We start from the raw sequence: 24,001 nt of genomic DNA on the forward strand, positions 1-24,001 counted from the left end.
AAGGGGCTCATTATTTTCCTGGCACCAGATTCTGAAAGAGCTACTTGGGAATACTACACATAGTAGTAAGTGCTCCTATACTTTGTTAGGGGCAATTTGTAAACCTGGCCATTATAGAAGTAGTTGCAAGGAGAAACACAAACCTGGAAGTCAAAAGTAATCAGAAGTGCAAATTCACAGCCATAGCCTTAGTCTGATACTTCTCTCCCACCCAACTTCCCTTCTGAAAATCAATTTTTCTATTACCAGTTTTACAGATTTCTTTCTGATCCTGACCACACCCAATCAAAATTGTAGGATAGTCACTGGAAACCTGTTTATTAGGACAAAAACATGGATTTATTGAACACTTACTATGTATCAAACACTGCTGCAAATGCTTTATAGGAATTATCTCAATCTTCAAAACATCACTCTAAAGTAAGATAATAATCATAGCATATCACTTCACAGATGAGGAAACTGAGGCAGAGAGAGACTGAGGCTCAGGTTATGGACTCAGTTCCAAGGAGGAGAGTTATTATAGTCTGTCCAATGGTCAAGACAACCCTTCTAACCAGAGCTAGCCACATTTCAGATGCATGCACTTAGTCACAAGGAAGAAGATGACCAGTTCAGTGAAAAGCCTTTCCCATTATTGAGAGATTTCCAGGTGCATGACCTACTGCTGATGGTCAGTGCATGTGAAGGGCAATACACAATACTCCAGATCTGTCTGTGACTTCTGGAGCACAGTTCATACTTCATTATTCAAAAGAGATGAGCAATATACAAAATCCCACTCTAAACTAACTCTTTTTTTTTTTTTTTTTTTTTAAGTAAGTTCCATGCCCAGCGTGGAGCCCAACTCAGGGCTTGAACTCACTACCCTGAGATCAAGATCTGAGCACAGATCAAAAGTCAGATGCTTGACCAACTAAGCCACCCAGGTGCCCCTAAACTAACTCAAGTTGAGAAAAGATTCAGCAGAAATATGGGTGAGAATTAGAAACAAAAAGGTTAACTCTCCCTTCAAATCTGTAAGAATTTGGACAAAACTTGAAAAGAGTAGAGACAAATACCGTTACTAGTAAAAATTAGGTAAAGCACAGAAGAGTTTTTGAGGTTAAAAACGTAACATCCTCAATCAAAACTATCAATAAGAAGCCTCTTTGTCCTGAGTTTAATACAAAATAATTTGCGGCAAACACACCCTTTCTGTCATGGCTTTCCCCTTCCTTGCAGGAGCTGCTCAATTTGAATCACACTGAAGCCAACAGTGTATAAACATACTTCCCTTGGACGGCTGCGAGTGAGTACTCCCATGAAGACCAACTGCATACAATCCTAAAACTTTCATATCCACTAGAGGCTCAGAGGCTGTAATTTTGAAATCTTCAAAGTCTAACTTTGTGGTAGTCTCCAAAGATGGTTACCAGTGATTGCTCCCAACACAAATGTCTTTTCTCCCATCAAGAGATGAAGTCCACTCCCTTTCCCCTGAGTCTGGGCTGGCCTTGTAATTTGCTATGACACAGAATATGGCAGAACTGACAAGGTGCTGGTTCTGGGCCCCACAAGCCCTGGCATCTTTTGCTCTTACACTCTCAGAACCCATTCACCATCCTGCTGAACAGAGAAGTCTCTCGGAGAGGCCCTAAGTCCTCTTCCTTGGGCTGGGATGCAGCGAAGTGCTCCAACCAACCCCATGTGCAGCAGCAGAACTGCCCAGTCAAAATTCAAAGAGTTGTGAACATGAGTAAATTGCTATGGTTTGAAACCACTGAAATTTGGGATGCTTTGTTACACAGCAGCCAAAAATCTAGAACAATTTCTATCCTGCTATACAGTGGCCATACTGCTCCATCAATGGTCTGCAGGCTAACGTTAGCTACAGAGAGAAACAGACTGGAGAACTGCAGTATAAGATGCCCCAATGGGAGGAACTAGAGTATGGGGCTCCGAGCAGACCAGCCTCAGCTAGAATACTGGTTCAGCCACTTGCATGCTGTGACCTTGGATAAGTTAACTTAGGGTTCTTGTATGTATGATTCCAACCATATGACATTTTTCCTTAAAATGGACAGAATGAGATGGCAGAAACTTTTCATTCCTGAGTAAAACTAAGACAAGAAAGGAAAGAATCATTCAATTTTCTTTGGCTGTTCTAACAGAAGCAGTCTATTTCTGACTTGGCCACTTTCTCAGAATACGATATAAAAATAGAAGAGTTATGACTGAATTACGCATTAGCGAAACTAGTACCATATTTGAAAAGAAGATCTGAGAATTGGTTTGGGAACAATCTAACTTAAAGTCACTGCACTCTTGCAGTTATGGTAATGTGCCATTTTGGTTTCATACCACATAATACAAACACTAAGGCAGATTTATAAGCTACTTTTCTTGCATTTTTGTGGACAAAAATCACATTGGTAAAAACTGTCATCAGGGGCAGCAGTTTTGCTAACTCTTGGGCATTGGTGATTTATACTATTCAAGGACAAAAGTCTTACTATTAAAAACAATTTACCTCAGTCTGAAATAAATTCATGACAAGCTATGTTTTTTTGTAATAGGGTATGTTAAGATGAAAAAGGGAATTACAAAAGGAAAATCTGGTCATCAAAATTACATTAAAAATTAAAATGTCTACTGAAAAATATCTATAATAAGTATGCATGTACATATAAGAAAATACATGTAATAATTAATAAGCTAATTAAGCACCCATTGGTCATTTATGAAATATGAAGAGTTTGAAACAACTGCTACATTTATGGGCAAATGAGGCCTTGTTAATAATAGCATGGTCATATCCTACTTGTAGTGATAGCTATCTAAAATGTACCTCTGTCCTCAAGGGCATATCTTCAGTTTCTGCAATTTCAGAGCTAAAGGTGTATTCAGACTCGTTGCTGCTGTGGGTGGAGTCTGTTCTCTTGTGTCCAGGCTTAGGCACATTCTGCAAGGCAGATAAACCAAATATAATTAACACAATATAATTAAACCAGTTATAGTTAAGACAGCATCCACCTTAACTTGGTTCTAACCCCCACTCACTAACTTGCTGTTTTCATGCCCAAATAGTCTGTTCCATGTTGTCCTTAATAAACCCTTATGAAAGGGTCACTTTCTGAGCTCCTCAAAGAAAAAGATGCACCAGTAGGACATGACGAGAAAAGTCACAAAACCAAATGCTCAAACAAAAATCATCTGTGATTATTAGAAGAATCCCCTTTGGGTTTTTCTTTTCTTTAGATTTTATTTATTTATTTGAGAGAGACAGAGACAGAGGCAGAGAGCATGAGCAGGGGGAGAGGCAGAAGGAGAGGGACAAGCAGACTCCCCACCGAGCAGGGAGCCTGATGCGGGGCTCAATCCCAGGACCTTGAGATCAAGACCTGAGCCCAAGTCAGATACTTAACCAGCTGAGTCACCTGGGCGCAGCCCCCCCCCCGCCCCCACCTTTGGGTTTTTGAAGTTGTGAGTGGCCAGTCACAATGGGTGAAGTGTAAGTATAATGCCTCAGCAACCAAATATTGACTTCAGCGTTGCAATGAAATAAAACTTAGTAAAAAGTTCATGAGATATGTTTAATGATAGCATAATCATTTTACTGTACTGTATTTGAGCATAAATGGAAAAAAAGAGAGGGGTTCTACATCAGTGACTATAATTTCTGTCACTTTTGTGCATGAAGTTGAATCCCTGGAGTCAGCAGTGGGAAGGATGAGCCATCTGATGTCCTGGGGTTATTAATTCAGGGAATCCAGGTGACATTTCTATGACATGTGGTATTATGAAACTAACGTTCAGAAAGCTTATGGAAAACAGAGAAGTTAAACAACTGCAGTCTGTTCCTCTCTGCAGGAGAGTGACTTGAAGAAAGAAGTAATAAAAAGGCTGGATTTTGTGCCCCTCACTCCTAGGGTAGCCCCCTGCAGAAGAGGTGGAAAGGGTCAGTGGCCTGCATCTCACAGGGTTACTGGCTCTCAGAGCTTTAGAAAGACCTCTGGAAGCTTTTCTGGTCTGTTCAATTTCCTTTACTCCTCCCCCCAGCTGCAGGAAGAGCCAGAAGTCACAAAGAGCTTCTCTGCCTCTTTCCCTCCCATATCCAGCTTACAGAGAGCAGACCCATCCATATGACCAAAGGAAAGCCAGCATCCAGGGGCAGATGAAAGTCTCCCAGGCCACCCCAACCTGTACTCCAGTGCATAAGGAAGACCCAAGAACACCAGAACTTCTGAAACTATCTAGCAGCTAGGGTACACACTAAAGGGGAGAATCACCCCACGTAAAGCAAAGGCACTCAGATTTACTATTTACGTACACAGGCAACCTCATGTGAAGTTCCTGGCCCCAACCAACAGTTATATGGGAAGGTGTTTATTAATAAATTGGTCCTATCATTAAGAGAAACAGGTAGGTCCACAGAAATACCTGGACAAAGGTTTTTTAATAAGCTTATTAAAGATGAGTGAGACTTCTGTTTTCCCTCATGTATGTGTTACTAAACAACAAATACCTTAAGGTATGACTAGAAGCAACACTGTATATTTGCTATTTAATGTAACTTTTGGATACAGGGCAGTGGTTAAACGCTCTGGGTCTGAATTAAGAGAGAGCCAGGTAGGAATTCCAGATCTGCCACTTACTTGTCCCTAGCCCAACTTCTCCAGGCCTCACTTTCATCATCGGGAAAAGGTGAATAATAATATTATCTACCTAATAGGGATTATGTGAGGATTAAATAAGATAGTGCAAGTAAAGAGTTAGTATAGTGCTTGGCATATAACAAGAATTCAATTAATGTGAGCAGATGCTGCCATCATTGTTAGGACCCTGCAGTAATGCAACAACTCTCCTGTGCATGGCCTTCTGTTCCCCAAGTTTTTAGCTCATATGCTATTCAAGTACAAGGACAAACATCCTATTGATCATCAAGTGCTCCTTCAAGATCTGTACCTCGTACCTCCTCTTTTAATCTGTCATGTCTCCAATAATTCCTTCTTTTCTTGAATCTGTTTTACTCCCTTTGTCCAGGTTAATGACCCCACTGTTGACATGCTGGACTCCCTCCTTACTTGGGATGAATCTTCAAACACTTCACAAGCCTGCATTCCATTGCCTCATTATCCTTTCACTGTCTGCTTGAATTTCCTTGGCCCTGGATTTAGTGTTTTCTTCCTTGCCTCTACTCTACAACTGAATGTTCCTGGAGGAAAATCCTACAACACTTCTTGGTACCAGGGCCAACAAATCTAGACCCTGGTAATCAGCGGCATGAACTTTGGCCCATGAATTACACAGATTACCAGAAGTCCTGAGGCAGTCTATCAATTCCCCTCCCTAAAGTTCCCTGCCATCCATCTGAGGAGTCTCTACCACAAGATGCTTCCTAAGCACTGTGGCAGTGAGGGCTCCACCTGCAGAACAGTGTCAATGAAGTATTAGCCAAGTACCCATCTGCAGGAGTGAAGTTTCTACCTAAACACTAAAATAAGATATGGCTATTATTTAATTAATCCTATATTATATAGTCCATTTTTTTTATTCACTGCAATTCTTAGAAAACATCTTCTGCAAAGACTACAATCTTGACTGCATGTGGAGCTACGAAAGGAGACCTAATGAAGAGCTGAGAAGGAAGCAAGCAGACTCTGATCTTCCTTCTTCTGCTGTTTTCCTTTTCCCTCCGTCTGACCATTTTGTTAACCAAGAGGAATGACATGAGTCACAGGCATACAGGGGAGAGGATTATAGGCTGAGAAATCAGAAATCAAGCAGCTGAACAGCCCCCGGAACTTGATTACATCTTTTTTCCACCACATTGCTGGGAACAGAATGGCTAGCAGGCAGAGACTTGTCCAGTGGGAAGGAACAGCCCTGCTAAGTTGCTGGAGGATGGCCACTACTGCTGGAGGGTCTTTTCTGGACATGGCTACTTCTCTAAAGAGGAGACCCATTAACCTCACAGATATTTCCGGGAATGTGCTCAGAAAGTGATGTATACATGGCATGTGCTTCTCTCATTCTATTTTCTGAGGCTCACAAGGCATGCAGTATTTTTTTTTTTTTAGCAAGGCATACAGTATTAAAGAATCCAAGAAATTCTGTAGGAAAAACAATCTGTTTATCTCTGTTTCGACTAGTGATTCCCACATTTATATGACCCCAATCATTTCTTTTCCCAATGCCACTTCTTAATATCCCAAGTAACTAGTGGCTCTCGAAACACCTCATGGGACATGAAGCTTAGCTCTAACCATAACCAAAGCATAGATTCACCACAAATGTTGGTCCGGTTATCTAGTAAACAGAATTAAAATACACCCAAGAATGGAACTCTGGGGAACATGATATTCAAAGACAGAGGAAAAGGACTCTAGAGAAAGCTAAGAATGGGAGAATGTGAAGGAGGAAAGATTTCAACAAGGCCCAGTGCCTCAGGGAGATCAAGGAAGACAAGACCTAATGAGGGTCCTTCTGGTTTGTCAATAAGTGTAATGGTGACCTACTCCTACTTCTAACTTCACTTTGTCACATATAAATCAGGATAGAGTAGCAAGGTTTGAAATAACAGTCCAACTGTGGCATTTAAATTAGCTTTTTAACCTCTTTGAGACTAGGTTTTCTCTCTTCCAGGTGACAAATTGATTTCTTTTGTGTTATATAACTCCTTTATTTTGACTTTTTAAATGTCACATTTAAAAAAATGTTGTCAAAGGATCCAGATAGAAGCAAAATTTGAAGCAAATATTCTATGCCACAGGTATCAGATTATCTTGTTTTTATAAGAGATATTTCAGAGCATTTCTAGCCATCTGTACCATTAGGTTACCTTCAAGGCTGATACTTACAGGGAACAAGAGAGCTAGGGAACTCTCTGTTTCCTGACAGTCGGAGAAGTAGAACAGAGAGGCTGTGTAGAACTATTAAAAGTACAAGAGGTATGTTGGTAGATGCAGAAGAGTTCTTGAAATAGACAAGATAATTTGTTACAAATAGAGACTGAATTTTCTTTTTGTAGGAATATATCTTTGAAATCATAACCAAAAAAAGTAAAGGAAATACTCAATTATATAAATATTTGCTTTATATGCAAATTTTACATGAAGTTGTCCAATACATATGACAAAACCCATAGCCCAGTCTTTAAAGTATTTGACTTTACAAAGTATTCATGAATAAAGTTATATGATTTGTGGGATCTGCTTTACAACAACTCAAACCATTGGATGGGGTGGGAAGGAGGGACAGAGTAGGGGTAGAAATGTGTTGACTGTTTTGGAACTGGGTAATGAGTACATGAAGTACATGGCGATTCATTCCACTAGTCCACCTGCTATTGTATGTGCTTAAATGTTTTCATTTTTAAAAAAGCAAGTGTTTGACTCACCCCCATCAGAGTCATCTCTTCCTTGAGGTCATCGTAGCGTTCTTCTAAGCGACTGAACTCATTCAGAAGGTTCTGATATCTCAGCCTTTCATCATTAAGATCGAGTTCCAGTTGTTTTGTTTCTTCTACTAACTTCTTCTCCATAGTCTCTGAAAGAAAGGGGAAAGCATAACAAAGATGGCTCTACAGAACTCAAGAGGACAAACATGTACACTGACTTCCAGCTTCTCTGCAAAGGGTTTTACTTTTAGCACCATGAACTATGAAGAGTACTTTAGTCAATGCAGGGAAAGCAAATATCATGACAAAAAAAGTAGTTTGTTAATAACAACAATCATCTACTGAGTTCTCCCATGTACTATGGACACAGTGCCACTAGTCCATTCACCAGTTAGAGCACATCCTTGATAAACTCCCACTAGTCACTGTTTAATAATGAAAGTATTTTTTATTCCAATATTCTGTTTCAGGCTATCATAAGATTCTTTTCTACAAATTAGATACTTCTCGAATCTCTGAGGGAGTGGCGACTTCTCAATGAACCCAGCTGTCCTATATCCTAGGTCAAACTCTTCGCTCACCTCAGTCCCCAGGCTGAGATCTTAGACTATTGAACAATGTTGAACCACCACGGTCCTATTACTCCCCAGTTTCTAACCAGATAAGACCCCAGTGCCTGGTCATCTGTGCTGTTACTTCTCTTGTGTGCTGCTGGGGGTACCCTGACCTTTCCATTTCCCACCCCACTCTGCTGTCTCTGTTGTCAGTGGCTCGCATTTGCCTGGGACGTCATCTGGAGATGGGAGATAAGCCCCGGACTGCAGATAAAGCAAAGTAAACAGACTCAGATCTCAGCTGTATGTTTTACCTAAATGAGTCCACCAGTCACATTTATGAATATTAAGCTTCCTGATATTTATATGGCCCATTTTATTCTCATGTTTCGTGGCTAAATCTTAGGCTGCGCTGCCTGCTTCGATTGCTTCACCATTTCTTTCCCTGGCAGCTCCATAAGGGCGAGGGCTGCAAGTGTCTTGTCACAACTGCTTCCCTGGTGCCCTCCACAGTGTTTCCCTAATGTAGGGCTTTAATGATGTGTGAATGAATGAATGAAAGAATTTCTTCTCCCTATAACATTCTGTAAATTGTCTTTTATTCTCACCAATTTGCAGAAGCTGCATAAGGCTACCAAGAAATTTTCCCTAGGCAAATCCAATGTTCTTTGTTCTTCTCATCCAATTTCAAGTATTCTCATCATTCTGGATCTTTCCATCATATTCTGCATCCTAGCAGCCTTCTTTCCATGTCTTCAGTGACTGTTTTTACTATCCCCTATCAATTTTTTTTTTCTAGTTTCTTTTCTTCACTTTATCCTTTACTTATGGTCATCCTATAAGGCTTAATTCCAGATTTCTTCCCTTGTCTTTACATTATGCCCTTCAATTGGGAGGAAGGAGGTAGTGGGGGGCGGGGGGAGCACAAAGGGTTCTCTTATCATCTCAACAAAGCTTTAGTGGGTACCTTAAGGCCTATTTCTTCCTGTCTCTAATCTTTAATCTCAATTTGTTTTCAGGACATCTCTTTCTGGAGGCCCTAGCTGACATCCAAAATTTAATGCTCTAACAACTGATCTCATTAATTTTACTCATAAATAGGTACTTTTCTCCCTCAATTTCCTCGTCAATAATAATACACCATTATTGTTGGAATACCTCATCTCAAAACTTTATATTGAATACCACATCAAAAAGGATAACATTCTGGTGGTTCTTTTCATATACTATATCCTCACTCCAATCCATCTCTTTCTCTCTGTCTCCACCACCAATTACTATAGCTTCAATCTGTATCTTCTTAGCCCACATTTATATATATGTAGACTCCTTGTAAATTATCATCATTCTTATCTATCTCACAAATATCTAATAGAATAAATGTTCACATCTACTTAGTTCTCTATTCAAAAAATTAGAGTTGCCTTTTTTTTTAGGTGGGAAAGAGTAATTGATCTTGGGAGGATAATATCCACTGGTTTAGCAAAAAATAAATACATGTAGACACACACATATATATATATATGTATTAGCTCATGATTTCTTCCTAATTCAATAGAATCCTATAAGTCATAACTAATAAATCATACATGCAGAACAAAATTAATTTTTAAAATATTACATAAGATATCGACTATACATGAATTCACATTTGTACATAGAAAGACCAGATTTACAAGTTCATCAACTAAATCTTTACAGTGCTTGCCTCTTGGAACTTCATAAATTTACTGATGACAATCTCAACTGTTTAAAACATTTCAGTTCTAAGCAAAGTTGTAACATATAAAACTTTGATCTAAGGTTGGCTGGAGTACGGTAGGTTATACCCACGTGAGCCTTACCTGTCATCTCCTTAGCCTGCTCCACGATAAGATGATTGAGGGCCTCTTTTTCCTGCTTCAGCAAAGTATTTTCTTCCTTCAGATTTGATACCAGCTATAAAATAAAACAGTCAACTCAGATGGCTGCAGTAGGTAGAGGACGCCCAGTACTGAATATAAAGACCACACCACAGGCCCTCCTACTTCCACATCTCTGCGCCTCATTTCTTTGTGTAGGTCCATGTAGTCATTTTTTTGAACTTGGCTCAAGCATTACCCCCTCCAGAGAGCCTTCCTGGAAACCCCCTCCAATTAGGTGCCTCTCCTACAGGACCCTGTATGTGCCTCGTTATAGCCCTTATAAATGATTTACTTTTACTTCCCTAAATAGACTAGCAATTCCTGGACGATGGACATAATTGCTGTTGTTTTACTTTGTACCTTGAGCATTTAGCAACTGCCTGGCACCTAATAAGCATTTGCTCTTGAAAGAATGAAAATGCCTTCTCACCTCAACAGCCTAACACAAAGCTTATGTGTATTCATGATTCAGATATTAAGAGAGATGAAGGAGGTTAAGAAGGTATGAAGGGCATTTTGGTTCTGGAATTCGCCGGATTCCTTCTGAAGCTCCCTGCTGTCTGTCTTGAGAAAGAGAATTTCCCTTTCATCTCCTCTTAAGAGTTTTACAAGTTTGCAAACTAGTCCTTTTATTCCATGTATAAGCACTGGCCTTACAACATTGTGAAAGTACTTAATGTCACAAAACTGTACACTTAAAAATGGTTAAAGTGGTAAATTTTATGTTATATATATGTATATTTTGCCCCCCATACACACACACACACACGCACATGCACACACACAAACAAAACACATTGACCTTTAACTTTCTAGTTCCCATTTGGATGAGGATTCCCAGGAAGCAAAAATCAAAACCAAAGGTAAATTTTGCAAAGTTTATAGTTTACTTAATTCATTTTTGACATAAATGTGTGCTTGTGATAAGTAAAATTTGAATTCCTGTCTCTAAGCATAAATTCAAGGAACTCTTTTAAATTTTATTTTATTATGTTATGTTAATCACCATACATTACATCGTTAGTTTTTGATGTAGTGTTCCATGATTCATTGTTTGCGTATAACACCCAGTGCTCCATTCAATACGTGCCCTCTTTAATACCCATCACCAGGCTAACCCATCCCCCCACCCCCCTCCCCTCCAGAACCCTCAGTTTGTTTTTCAGAGTCCATAGTCTCTCATGGTTCATCTCCCCTAACAACTTGCTTTTTTTCCTTTCTTCCTCCCTCCCTCCCTCCCTCCCTCCCTTCCTTCCTCTCTTTTTAAAGTAAGCTCTATGTCTAACATGGGGCTCAAACTATGACCCCAAGATCAAGAGTCACATGTTAAAGCAATAGCTTTAATAATAAAGAGAAAGTTATCAGGAGTTCAGAGACAGAGAAAGAGGGCTGTGTTAATATTCAGTTGGGTGGTGCAGGTAGGTTAAGAAAGAGTCTGACTCTCGGTTTGGGCTCAGGTCATGATCTCAGGGTTGCGAGACTGAGCCCCATGTCAGGCTCCATGCTCAGTGGGGAGTCTGTTTCTCTCTCTCTCTCTCTCCCTCTGCCCCTTACCCTGTGCATGCATTCTCTCAAATAAATAAAATCTTAAAAAAATATATTCAGAAGTTAGTAGAGAAAAAGCACAGGAAATTGAGAGTCTTGCCAATAGTCACAGCCAACAATCAACTTTGTTTTCATTTAAAGATGGTAATACTAGTGGAATTTATGAAAATCTATCACAGTTTTCAAATAAGCTTTATGTTGAGGTACTTTTATTTTAAACAATACATTGCATTGCTGCTTGAGAACCTTAATGTTTTTTGTATTTAATGAAGTTTTGATATAAACTTTGATATAAATTTGTAATGTAAAAGCACAAATCTATAAGCACTATTGTTTTTCTATCTGCATAGCAGCCCTTGGCTATAATCAGTGTGCAGACATTTGGATTTTTCCCACTTGGACTTCTCACACAGCCTTAATGCAGGTTTCCATAAAGATCTCTATTATTAGCTAATGACATTTCACTTGTTGATTGGCTTCTTAATCATGTTAACCCTTTTGAAGAAAAAGGAGTCTACACTTCATCCAGACCTATGTATTTAAAGAAAAAGAATGTAGAGTACGCACTTAGCCATTAATTCTCTTCTTACAATACTACTTTGCCTCTGTTCTTACTAAAGTCCAAAGGTTCTACTAAAAGACCTACAACTACTCATCCATCCTGTGGGAGACATGCTTGGAAAACACTAATAATGAACAATAAACAAACATTTGTATTTCACCTTCGATTGAAACCAACCTTGAGCCACATGGGCCAGGTCATGACGACAGCACATTTCCTCTGTGAAAGGAGTAGATGGGGATATGAAAACTAGTTCCTACCTGCTCGGTTTCCTGTTTGTATCTATCTGCACACTCCTCAATGGACTTTTTCTCCGACTGAGTTTGTTCCAGGTCTTTCCGGAGCTTGGCAATTTCTTCCTGCAGACTGAGGACCCGTCCAGTAGCAATCTTAGCTTCCTCCTCACTTAGTTGGAGACGCTCTAAGTCACTTCGTAGTTTCTCGGTCTCAGAGTTATATATTCCTTCCAGATTGGTCAGTTTCTCCATGAGGCATTTGTAGTCTTTGTTCTTTTAAACACACATATAAGTAACAATAAGTAAACATATATATATATATCAAGTGTATTTTGAGAAAACGTATTTATTCATCATACTCATGCTATATCATCATAGCATTGATACCATATCTAAACAAAATATTAACCACAACCTTTACAATCAATACCCTCTTGAAGTGACATAAAGAGAGAAGAGAACAGGCAGAATTAATTCTGTTTTACATCATGAGCAACACAGATGTGATTTTCTCATGGTCACAAGGTGAGTTACTACAGTAAATTCTTAATTTCCTGATTCTTAAACCAGAAATAGAAAAATCAAACCTGCTTTTGAAAATAAATCAGTGTTCTACTGAAAGCCATATGCTAGCCAGGTGATTCAGAAAAATGATAATAAGATGGCCTCAAAATCACAAGTTACTTACAAATCTCTTTATTACCTCAAAACTCTTCCCACTCAGATGAACTCCTCCCTCTTCCTGATGAATCCCCTTTATTCTGTTTTCTGGGGTTTTTTGTTTTGTTTTGTTTTGTTTTTTTGCCCTCCTCAGTGTTTATGTATTACTAATTACTATTATATTGTTTGCATGTGCTAAAATATTACTTAGTAACTATCTCTAGGAAATCAAATTTTATCCCTGCAAATAGACTGTACATTCCTCAGAAGCATGGACATCTTCCTGCCTCTTTTACCATATCTCAATGCTAAACAACTCATCTGTAAAAGGAACCTTATACTTAATGCAAATGAATGATAATGATGAAAGAGATTTATACAGTATAAAGTACAATATGACTCTTGGTCATAAAGGTTTGGAGTGCTAGTAGGTCTATGTTCTCAGAATAATTTCCTCCCTTCATCCTTGCAAGTATAATCTTACCTATGAGCTTGTCATTATTTCCATAATGACATTAATGTCATTATTATTTTACTTTTTTTTTGCTATGATTGAAAAGTAAAGTTAAGGGGAGACACTGCTGAAAATAATCCAGCGCAGTTCCTTAGCAGGCCCCACTCCCGGGGCTCCTGAGTAAAACATACCTGCTCATCCACTTTGCGCTGCAGCTGCATGATCTTGTTCTCCATGCCAATGTGGAGCTTCTTGTAGCGCTCCACGGAGCGGGCCTCGATCTTGAGCTTCTTCAGCTCGCGCTTGGCCATCATCCGCCGGAAGCAACACTGAAGGTAAATGATGGCATACATGCTCCTCTTGTAGTGGGTGCGAGCCAGCCAGCCCCGGACCCACTTCTGAATGATAACTGCTTTGTGCTCACGGAGCATCTGCAGAGAAAGATAAGTACAGGTAATGTCAGACCCTGGACCAGACTCGAGGTTCAACATTATCAACCCAGGTATGTCAGGCTGAGAATCCATATGCTGCCTAAAGGGAAGGATACAAAAAATTGAACCAATAATGTACTAGATGGATTTTACATATCACAAACCTGTGCTTGAAGACATGAGGTATGACCAGTAAGCTGACTGTAGAAGCCAATGCTAGAGGTACTACAAAGTTTATTACTGATTTATTGACTTCCCCCCAAAAAAACAAAAAAAATGACACTCTTGTTTGCCATATTTGAGGAATACCATTTTAGTGAGGATTTCCCATTGTTATTTCAAATGTAGCAGGAATCCACGTATGGAATTCAAAGGTGGTAGGGATGGAGCTTTAAAAGAAAAATAAAAGATGAAATGAACTAATCTTAATTTTGATTTTATATTGTATTTTCTAAAAAAAAAAAAGGGACGCCTGGGTGGCTCAGTTGGTTAAGCAGCTGCCTTCGGCTCAGGTCATGATCCCAGGGTCCTGGGATCAAGTCCCGCATCGGGCTCCCTGCTAAGCAGGGAGCCTGCTTCTCCCTCTGCCTGCCACTCCTCCTGCTTGTGATCTTTCTCTCTCTCTGACAAATAAATAAATAAAATCTTTAAAAAAAAAAATTAAATTAAATTAAAAAAAAAAAGAAAAGAAAAGAAAGAAAGAGGATATTCCCCTAAACTTACAAACAACTTATAACAAGGTTGCCTTATGAGATGAAATTGTCAGTAATGACCATCAAGTAGGGATTATATAAACAATTTCCAGAAATGATAAAGAAAAAGTTCTTGAATTAAAAAAAAATTCTTGAAATTTAAGAAAGGTTAAACTAGCAAACCCTTGAGGTCCTTCTAAGTCTGATTTTATGGAATAACTACCATGTGATGTAACCGATATTTAAATGTATGTATGTACTTGATTAAGTATTAACAATTACTACAAATGGATATAATGTACCTCTTATGAAACTTTTTATATGTAAAAATCTCTAAAACTATTCAAATAGACAGTAGTTTGATAAAATTGGTAGAAGAATAGCTCCTGTTTTTGGATCATTTAACAAAGAAAAATGTAACGTTCTAGAGAATACATTTAATAAGTGGCTAAGTTTTCAATACAAAAAAAAGTCATAGGTGTTTAGGCGACCTTAACAGTCTCTCTGGCAATTGAAGGCTGCCCTTTCCGGCTGTTCTCCTAATGCCAAGGCAGCCTTCAGTCTCCGCTCAGTCAGCCAGTCAGCGTGTATCATGCCGCAGCGAGGCGAGCAGACCGAGGTCTCACTGAGCATCACAATCCTGAGGGAGCCCCTTGTCTGGATGACTAGCGACAAAATGGATAAGACTCAGTGATGGAAACTGAAGGCTTTCAGACTTTAAAACTCAGCACACAGTGGCAAAGCTATTAATGCCAATTTTCCTATGCCATTTCCTTCTCTCCACGTTACTCCGGACACTGGTCCATTTCTGAAATTTCAGTCAAATGGAAACAGCATATAATTAGAGCTTCCACCCTCAATCTCATGTCCATCCGTGAGTCAGAGAAATTAAATGACACCTGCTCTCCCTTTAAGATGCCCAAATCCCACGAAGGGGAGGCTTGGACTAGACAAAGCTAGGAGCACTGACGGGGTGCTACTGGCCTGTATGTGAGCTGGCCTCTAACCTGCCACCCCCACTGTGTCCAGTCACTGTGGGAGCTGAGCTGGCCAGGGCCTCTGCTAAACCGATGGCCTCACAGCCCAGTTCAGATGTTCCTGAGGAAAACGGGAGGGTAACCAGTTTGTTGTATCTAAAAGGTCAAATTTAATAAGGCTTTTCCCCTCCCTGAAAGCTCATGCCTGTAGAGAAAGAGCACCAGAAGGTGTGGGCAGAGAGAAAGACCTGGAGAAGCTGTCTTCATACATTTTCTTCAAAACACAGCTATATGTGTTTTACTCATTCAAGCCTCATTAACTTTCCATTTTTCTTTGTTGTCTAAAATTATTTCAAGGGCGCCTGGGTGGCTCAGTCAGTTAAGCGCCTGCCTTCGGCTCAGGTCATGACCGAGAGTCCTGGGATCAAGTCCTGCATTGGGCTCCCTGCTCAGCAGGGGGCCTGCTTCTCCCTCTACCTCTGTCTCTGTCTCTTATGAATAAATAAATAAAAAATCTTAAAAAAAAATAAATAAAATTATTTCAAAATAAGAAAGTAAGATGAACAGATAAATAGGACCTGGCCACACCTATGCACTACTTGTGACCAGAGACATGTCCCTCAAATCACTCTACTGATGCTCCTTCTAATGGTGATGCCCACTGAGCTCTAAGATCCAGACTGTATTTCTGGCTTATTGAGAATATACCTTAAAGACAAACTCAAAACCTTGCCAAAACAAGAGAGAGAAAAATCTTCCATCAATTAGATCACATACTGTCAGAGGTAAGGATTAAGATTTATTTGGTGATCCGTTATAGTCATGTTGATTATTGCTAGATATAAAGATTATTTGTCAAAAATTGCTGGAGCACCACATTAATGCAATTTAGTTCCTTTTCACCATGTTAAATTCTTCTAAGGTTGTTTCATTCTTGGTATGATCTTCCACCCATCTGTCATATATTCTACGTACTCAAAGCTCATCACAGTCAGCTGAATAAAGGCCCCCAAGGACATCAGATCCTCATCCCTGGAACCTGTAAAGATTACCTTATTTGGGAAAAGGGTCTTTGCAGATGTGATTAAATTAAGGGTCTTGGGGTGCCTGGGTGGCTCAGTCAGTTGGGTTTCCAATTCTTGATTTCGGCTCGTGATCTCAGGGTTGTGGGATCGAGCCCTGCTTTCAGGCTCCATGCTGAGCACGGAGTATGCTTATCCCTCGCCCTCCCCCTGCTTCTGCACTCTCTCTCATGCTCTCTCTCTCTCAAATAAATAAAATCTTTTTTAAAAAATTAAGGGTCTTGAGATAGGAGGATTATCGTGGATTATCCAGGTGGGCTTCATATCCATCACCAGCATTCTCTCGGAAGAGACAGACAAGAGAAGCGAAGTTAGACACACAGAGAAGATGATGTGAGGATGGAGGCAGAGGTTGGAGTGATGTGGCCACAAACACGAGGGATAGTGGCAGCCCCCTGGCAGAAGCCAGAAGAGGCAAGAGACAGATTCTCTCCTAGAGCTTCTGGAGAGAGTACAGCCCTGCTGACACCTTGATTTTGGTCCAGTGTTACTGATTTTAGACTTCTGGTCTCAGAACTCTGAGAGTATAAATTTCTATTGTTTTAAGCCACCTAGTTGTTGGTAATTTATCACAGCAGCCAAAGGAAACTAATACAGTCACTTTTTTTCAAATTACATAGATAAGGGGGAAAAAGGAAGGTATTTTTCCACTATCCTGTTAATACATATATGTACTTTGAAACAGGATGAAACCAGAGAGGGAGCCAAACCATAAGAGACTCTTAATCTCAGGAAACAAACTGAGGGTTGCTGGAGTGGAGGGGGGTGGGAGGAATGGGGTGGCTGAGTGATGGACACTGGGGAGGGTAAGTGCTTTGGTGAGCGCTGTGAATTGTGTAAGACTGTTGAGTCACAGACCTGTACCCCTGAAACAAATAATACATTATATGTTAATTTAAAAAACTTATAAATAAATGTACTTATTTAATATTTTAAAATATATTTCAATTGTTGGTTGTCTCCATTCAGTTCCTATGTCCACAGGAAGCCCTGTGGTATTTTGTACAAATCTGGAATTTGATTAATGTTAATGGAATGAATAAACAAAGTTGGAAATAATGCCTCACCTTGCGATATCTATTTCTGGCCAAGTAACCTCGCAAATAAGACTGAAGAACAATAGTGGCCAATCGTCTTATATTGTATCTCCTGCGGACTATATACATGCGCCAGTACTTCTGAATAATGGTTGCTGCCTTGGTTCTGCGCAGGAACTTAGTATAGCTGGCCAAAGAGAAGAGGGGTGCACAGTCAGTAATCAGACAAACCCAGGACCACATCCTGTAGAACTTGAAGCACCAATATATGCTGTTATTGTTAGCATAATAAGTAGTACCTCCATTGTTATTATTCTAATATTAGTATAAGTTAAATCACTTATATTTGTATGGCAATTTATAGTTCCCCTAAACATTTTTGCATTCATTATCTGATTTGAGTCTTCCCTAACCCTGAAAAGTAGGATGTCCCATATTCCCTGATATGGGACAATAAAGAAAGTGCAGCTCAAAAAGGTTCTCTCTTTCTAGGACGGTGCTCATTACCCCAGGCTATGTCCCCTTTACACAGCTGACTGGCTGTCCACAGTAATCCCAAACTTACTTACCACCAGCTTTCTTACATCTAGCCATTGCTAACATGTGATGTTTCTCCCTAATCTATCTGTTTGGGCATAAGTTCTTCACCATCAATTCATCTCTACTGAGAGTTCTAAATTAAAATTATCCTCATATGTAAATCACACTGAAGTCTCATTCTCCTCCAGATCTTCTCAGTTAATTGCTCCTGAAAACTCCTCAGTGGAATCATTATTAACTACACATATTCATGACTGTTTTAATTTACAGATGATTCCTTCAAGCCCACATAAAAGTACAAAAAAATAAAAAATACGGAGGACACGAGTAGGCAGTAATTAGTAATTTTTTTGAAGATGAATCCAAATGATTCATAATAGGGTGAGTGAAATTTTATTCTACTAACTGTCTTGTGAGTAAATCTGTTATTCTTTGAAACTAAGAAGAGGTGGGGTGTTGCCTTCTCAAATATTAAGACCACCAAAAACTGTCATCGGTTGGACAAGGAACCAGGTGAGCTGTCCGAGCTCAGGGGCCATTAGTCAGGCTGGACAGGCCACCAAGAGACCTACCATCGGGCCTGGTAGCCTCGCACATATCTCTGCACAGTGATGGCCGCCTTCCGCATGCGCAGGTACTTCTTTCGCAGCAGCCACCCTCGGATGGTCTTCTGGATCCGGATGCAGGCAGCCCTCAGCTTGTCTGCCCTCAGTTTCTCTAGATAGGCCACTTGACCAGCACGGAAAAAGATCTTTGTCTTACCAAACTGGTATTTGTCCTTGTCCTATTTTTTGGAAGAAATTGTACACTCAGAAGTAGAAATGATGACCATATAAATGAACCTCTAAAAGAGAAAAAAATAAGTCTAAAAGCAGAATCAGTAAAGGGATGAATCTATTAGCTAAAACTTGGGCTACATCACAATTAACTAATGGAGAAGGATTTCTTATCCTAGGCAAGTTGAGCAAATAGAAGGGATTTTAAGGAAAACTGCAGTTTAAGAGTTATTTTCCAGAATCATTCTACCTGGAAATTATTATCTGAGGCCAAAAACTTGGTTGTGTGTTATATGCAGTTATTATTTGCATGTTTGGATTTTAAATATCTCAAGGAAATGGAGATGATGACACTCTCTCTGACTGACTCAGACTGTAAGCATTACATAGGGCTGTATGTTCCATGAGAAAGCTGAAGGGACAAAAACACCAGCACGAAGAATAAGGCAGGAAGCCACGCACACAAAATAAGAATTGAACAACAAAAAACTTGGCGTATTCTGATCAAGAGTTAAATTTGCAACAGTTATCTGTTGCCTTTAATCAACAATATCTGAAAATAAACACAACCCTATAAATGTATCTAAAATCCTTCTATGAATTTCAAAACTCCTTTTATAAGAACATAATCACTTGTATTGCTCATCGACTTTGGATTACAAGCAGAGTGGAACAGTAAATACAGGCATGCATGCTATTTTTGGTCTACCACAGTCTTATCCACCTTATCTAGAAGGATGCAGGTTATTAATCATGCTCATGTCAAAAGAAGAGAGGAATTTATTTATAATAATCACTACCATGATCTGAAATTCTAAGGGAAAACAAAGAAAATCACTTTTCAGGGTAAACAGGTATCTCCTATCTTGTATGTGAACCCAGAAAAATCAGAAATCTCTATATATACCTAAAACATCTAAAACTATTTTAATTTAAATCCAGAGTTTACATAGGCAGCTTAGCTGGAGACACAAGCAGAGCAAGAATGTGGCTCCTCTCTCCCTCTCCCTGTCCCATCTCAGCTTCCCCACTCCAGCCCTGCTCTCCTCTGCCGTGAGCCTCCTCTATCACACCCACGCCCTGCACAGCCCTGAGCCAGGCCTGGTGTGGTCTGGGTGACAACATGGTCTGGGTGTAGGGCTGTCCTTACTTTCTGCTCTCCATTCCCATCTGAACCTAGGTTAGAAAGGTGTTGGTCCAAACCCAAAAGCGTGATTCTTTTTACACATTACTAAGAAAGTGGCCTTAGTTCTTCCAAAAAAAAAAAAAGTTATTATTACCAAAGAAGAGATATCACATTTACTTAATAGTTAGTAATTAGGACTAATTACCTCAAAGTGAGGTAATCCATTCAAACTAGTATAAAACAAGTGAAAATATTTTAAAAAAAAAAAACTTTCATGAATCTTAAATTCTTCGTGAACTAGATTACCTGTTCTCAAAATGGAGTCCTCAGACCAGCATCACAATCACTTGGGAACTTGTTAGAAAGGCACGTTATTATTGGGCCCATCCCAGACCTACTGAATCAAAAATTCTGTGGACTGGGGGCCAGCAATCTGTATTTTAACAAGCTGTCCAGATGACTCTGATGCATTCTGAAGTTTAAGAACTCCCTAGTTTGGCATACAAGACTTTTCAAACACCAACCTACATTTCTTAACTAAATCCCTACTGTCCCATACATCAGTCTTATACTGGGGGAAAAAAAACAACAAAAGAAAAAAAATACTTTACTGTTTTCTGAGCAAATTCTATGCTTTCCTACTTCTTCACACCTTGCTCCCTATTAGGATGTCCTACTTTTATACAATCTCACCAATTCTTCAGCGCCTAACTCAAAACACACCTCTTCCATGGAATTGTTCCTCCTTCCCATAGCACATGTGGCTTTGTCTTCCTCTGATTTTTTTAGTATTTGATAGACACTAAGGCATATTATACTTATCTCTAAAATGCATGAATTTCCAAGAGAGACTATGTTATCTTAGGACAAGACTTGTTTTTTCTTAATCACATAGTATCTGGCCTGATATCTTCCATAAATAAGTATGAGATGAACTTTTATTGATAATAATCAATCTCTAAAAGGAGTGTGTCTCAAGTCTGGGTCCAGACCTCTCCAGACCTCACCATCCTGTTCCTTGACAGTAGACCATCCCCTCACTAGGTCTAGCATCCTAAGCACAGGGAGCCTTGACCTCTAAGACAGTGTGCCCCCACCACCCTCCCAACCCCGAATAATCTGGATTAGTGGTATTTGGATTCTCCAGGGCTTTGAAATGTTACAATCATAAGGCCTTTGGCCAGTATCTGTTCAGATGAAGTTAAATGAAGATCTTTCTTACCAGTATCAGTTTCTCTAACACATTCTTGCACGTTTGCTTTCTGTCACTCAGCACATCCTTTTGCTTCATTAGGACACGGTAGCGGCTAAAAAATTCTTGGTAAGTCCACCTATATAAAAAAACTCACATCAGCTTACTGGAAGAGGTAAGAATCTCTCCCAGAGGATCCCTTCCATAGGAAACCTGCCACGCTCACCGTGAGGGGAAGCCCGCTGCACTGATGCGGATGGTTTCCAGGACGCCGCATGCTCTCAGCTGCTGCACTGCTCTCTTCTCGTCAAACCTGTGTGAACAGCAGTGATACAGAAAGAAGCTTGGCAACAGCCACAAATTACTCTCCTCACTCCAGAGATCAAACCCTTTTGTAAGGAGCCAGATGGAAAAATTAGAAAAGAAAACATTCAAAAGTTGGAGTGGGGATCACAATGGAAAACTCTGTGTGACAGTGGGGAGGAGACAATTAGCAGTAAAAATAAAGAGCAGAGCCATAAACATTATTTGTACTTCACACCACAAACCTGTAACAAATACCACTGGGCATATTTAAAGAAACCTAAAACTCCTTAGTACTTTGCCCATACTCATTAAATGGCTTGGTCTGATGAGCTGTTCTCTTAGTTCTCTAGCACACCATATATAGCTTCCCTAGAATAAAGACTGGCCAACTCTGGAGATTTCTCTAAGAACAAATTAAATATGCCCCATCCAGTTATTATTTTTTTAAATATTGGTGTTCTAAAAGTTCTATTCAACTTTGTGTGTACATACAAAGGACTTATAGTGTCCACACCAATATCAATTATTTTTATTTTGTACTATATCTTATATACTTTATATTTATTTTACTCTAGACAAATGGCATCTTAACATTACACCGACACTAAGAGAGGAAGTAGCAAGGCCTGCCCCTTGCTGGATGGTCACTCTTTGTACTCCCCCAGCTAAGCCCTCAGCACCTTATCTGAGCTTTGTGCTATACTGTCTTCTTGAGTGTTCTGTTGGCTGTGGGAGATGGGGTTGGCTGATGGAAGGTAATGGCCCCTAAGGTTGTCCAGGAGAGTGGCCCAGGCTGTGGCAGCTTTTTCTGCCTCCCAGTGCCTCCAGAAAGCGCTTCCTGGCAATCAGGAGGATATAAGTCTTTCAGAACTGCCCTGCATCTAAGGCAGAACCTCAGAGGGCAGGATTGGCAGGGGGTGGGAAAATGAGCACTCGTACCCTATGCAGTGAGAGTACCCTTACAACCTTTGGTAAGTGTGCCTAATCTGACCCACAAATTCCCCTTCTAGAAATATATTATCCTAAGAAGATAATCAGGCAAATATACAAGAATGTTTGGCAAAATATATTTATTATAGCATAGTTGGAACGGTCATCATTTAGGGAATAATTTAAATAAATGATGACATATCTATATGATGAGATACTATGTAGTCATTAAAATGATGATGTGGATTTTTATTTACTAACATGTAGAGCATCCACAATTTATTAAGTTGAAAGCAGATACAAAACCACAATTACAGCACAAGCCCCTTTTATTAGTGTCTCTCTCGCTCATACACACACACCACAGCAGGGAAGGAAAGGATGTTAGTTGGTCAAGAAGGATGTATGTGAGTTAATACCAGTTATCCCTTAGTGTATTATGAATGTTTTTCAATTTTTATGTTATTTTATATTTTTTAAAAACTGTTTTTACAATACATGTGCATTACTTTTAAAACTAGAGAAAAACTGCCATTTTGAGGAAAAAAAACTTCCCCCTCATACATGGTATTTGATGTAGGGCAAGACATTTGGTAATAGTAGACAGGCTCTGATGGTTTCAACAGCTGGAAAGTAGCAGAGAGAGAACTGTGAACCTTTGCCAAAGCAGCTTTATTCCACCGGGCTCTGGTTTTAACTAATGCCCAAATTAACAAAAGCCCAGAAAGATCTTGAATTAAAGTAAATTTAAAACAGAAAGTAGAACTAGAAATGCCGGGTGCCTGGGTGGCTCAGTCGTTAAGCATCTGCCTTCGACTCAGGTCATGGTCCCAGGGTCCTGGGATCGAGTCCCGCATCGGGCTCCCTGCTTAGCGGGAAACCTACTTCTCCCTCTCCCGCTCCCCCTGCTTGTGTTCCCTCTCTCGCTGTGTCTCTCTCTGTCAAATAAATAAATAAAATCTTAAAAAAAAAAAAAAACTACAAATGCCTGGTTGACCTCAACTTTTAAAATCTTCAAAAGGCCAGCTGCTAATTTATTATCACATTCTCCAAAGGAAATGAAAACTAAAAAAAAAAAAATTATTAACTAGTGATTTCCCTCTACAAGACATGAAGATTTACCCAAATGTTTTTTTTCCTTCTGTTAGTATGGGAATCCTTATGAGACTTGGACGCTTTTTAACTCAGTAGTTGAGAAATACTTACGTGAATGGGAACTTGAAGTCATTGGGCTTAATGCAGCGTACATAGTGAGGGGTAGTGGCATTGAGGGTCTCCATAAGTAGGTGAAGGGAGTTTCGGAACTGCATGAAAAACAGAATAGAAAGGGCCATCAGGGTTTTATCAAAATCGATGTTGTAAAAACAATTTAAAATTTTTTCCAATGATACTATTGGAGATTTGGAGATGATTCTGCCTCCTGTGAACTTGACCCAGCCTCAGAAGGGGGCTGCTACTAAATAAGCATATAGGGCTTTAGGTTAAAATTTGCTTAAACTCTGCCATTTATATGCTTATTCTACTAAATATACATTTGTTCTCCTCCCACCACTTTTCCCTGCCACCCCTTTCTTATTTTCTTAGAGCTGTTTTAGGTTCACAGCAAAACTAACTGA

At 39.6% G+C, this 24,001-nt stretch overlaps 1 protein-coding gene across 1 annotated transcript in view; it reads right to left on the minus strand.

Annotated features, from left to right (window-relative positions):
- Nucleotides 1–24,001, minus strand: part of MYO5A (myosin VA) — a 201,593-nt gene that overhangs the window by 55,271 nt on the left and 122,321 nt on the right. Inside the window, exons 16-25 of the mRNA XM_044918191.1 lie at nucleotides 23,592–23,689; nucleotides 21,376–21,462; nucleotides 21,180–21,288; nucleotides 18,628–18,839; nucleotides 17,546–17,702; nucleotides 13,488–13,727; nucleotides 12,207–12,455; nucleotides 9,780–9,873; nucleotides 7,382–7,530; nucleotides 2,831–2,944 (exon numbers count right to left, since the gene is read on the minus strand). Of these exons, the coding sequence (XP_044774126.1) occupies nucleotides 2,831–2,944; nucleotides 7,382–7,530; nucleotides 9,780–9,873; nucleotides 12,207–12,455; nucleotides 13,488–13,727; nucleotides 17,546–17,702; nucleotides 18,628–18,839; nucleotides 21,180–21,288; nucleotides 21,376–21,462; nucleotides 23,592–23,689 (1,509 nt within the window). The remainder of the gene's footprint in view (nucleotides 1–2,830; nucleotides 2,945–7,381; nucleotides 7,531–9,779; nucleotides 9,874–12,206; nucleotides 12,456–13,487; nucleotides 13,728–17,545; nucleotides 17,703–18,627; nucleotides 18,840–21,179; nucleotides 21,289–21,375; nucleotides 21,463–23,591; nucleotides 23,690–24,001) is intronic.

This window comes from Neomonachus schauinslandi, chromosome 9 (genome assembly GCF_002201575.2).
Source record: "Neomonachus schauinslandi chromosome 9, ASM220157v2, whole genome shotgun sequence".
Taxonomy (NCBI): Eukaryota; Metazoa; Chordata; class Mammalia; order Carnivora; family Phocidae; genus Neomonachus; species Neomonachus schauinslandi.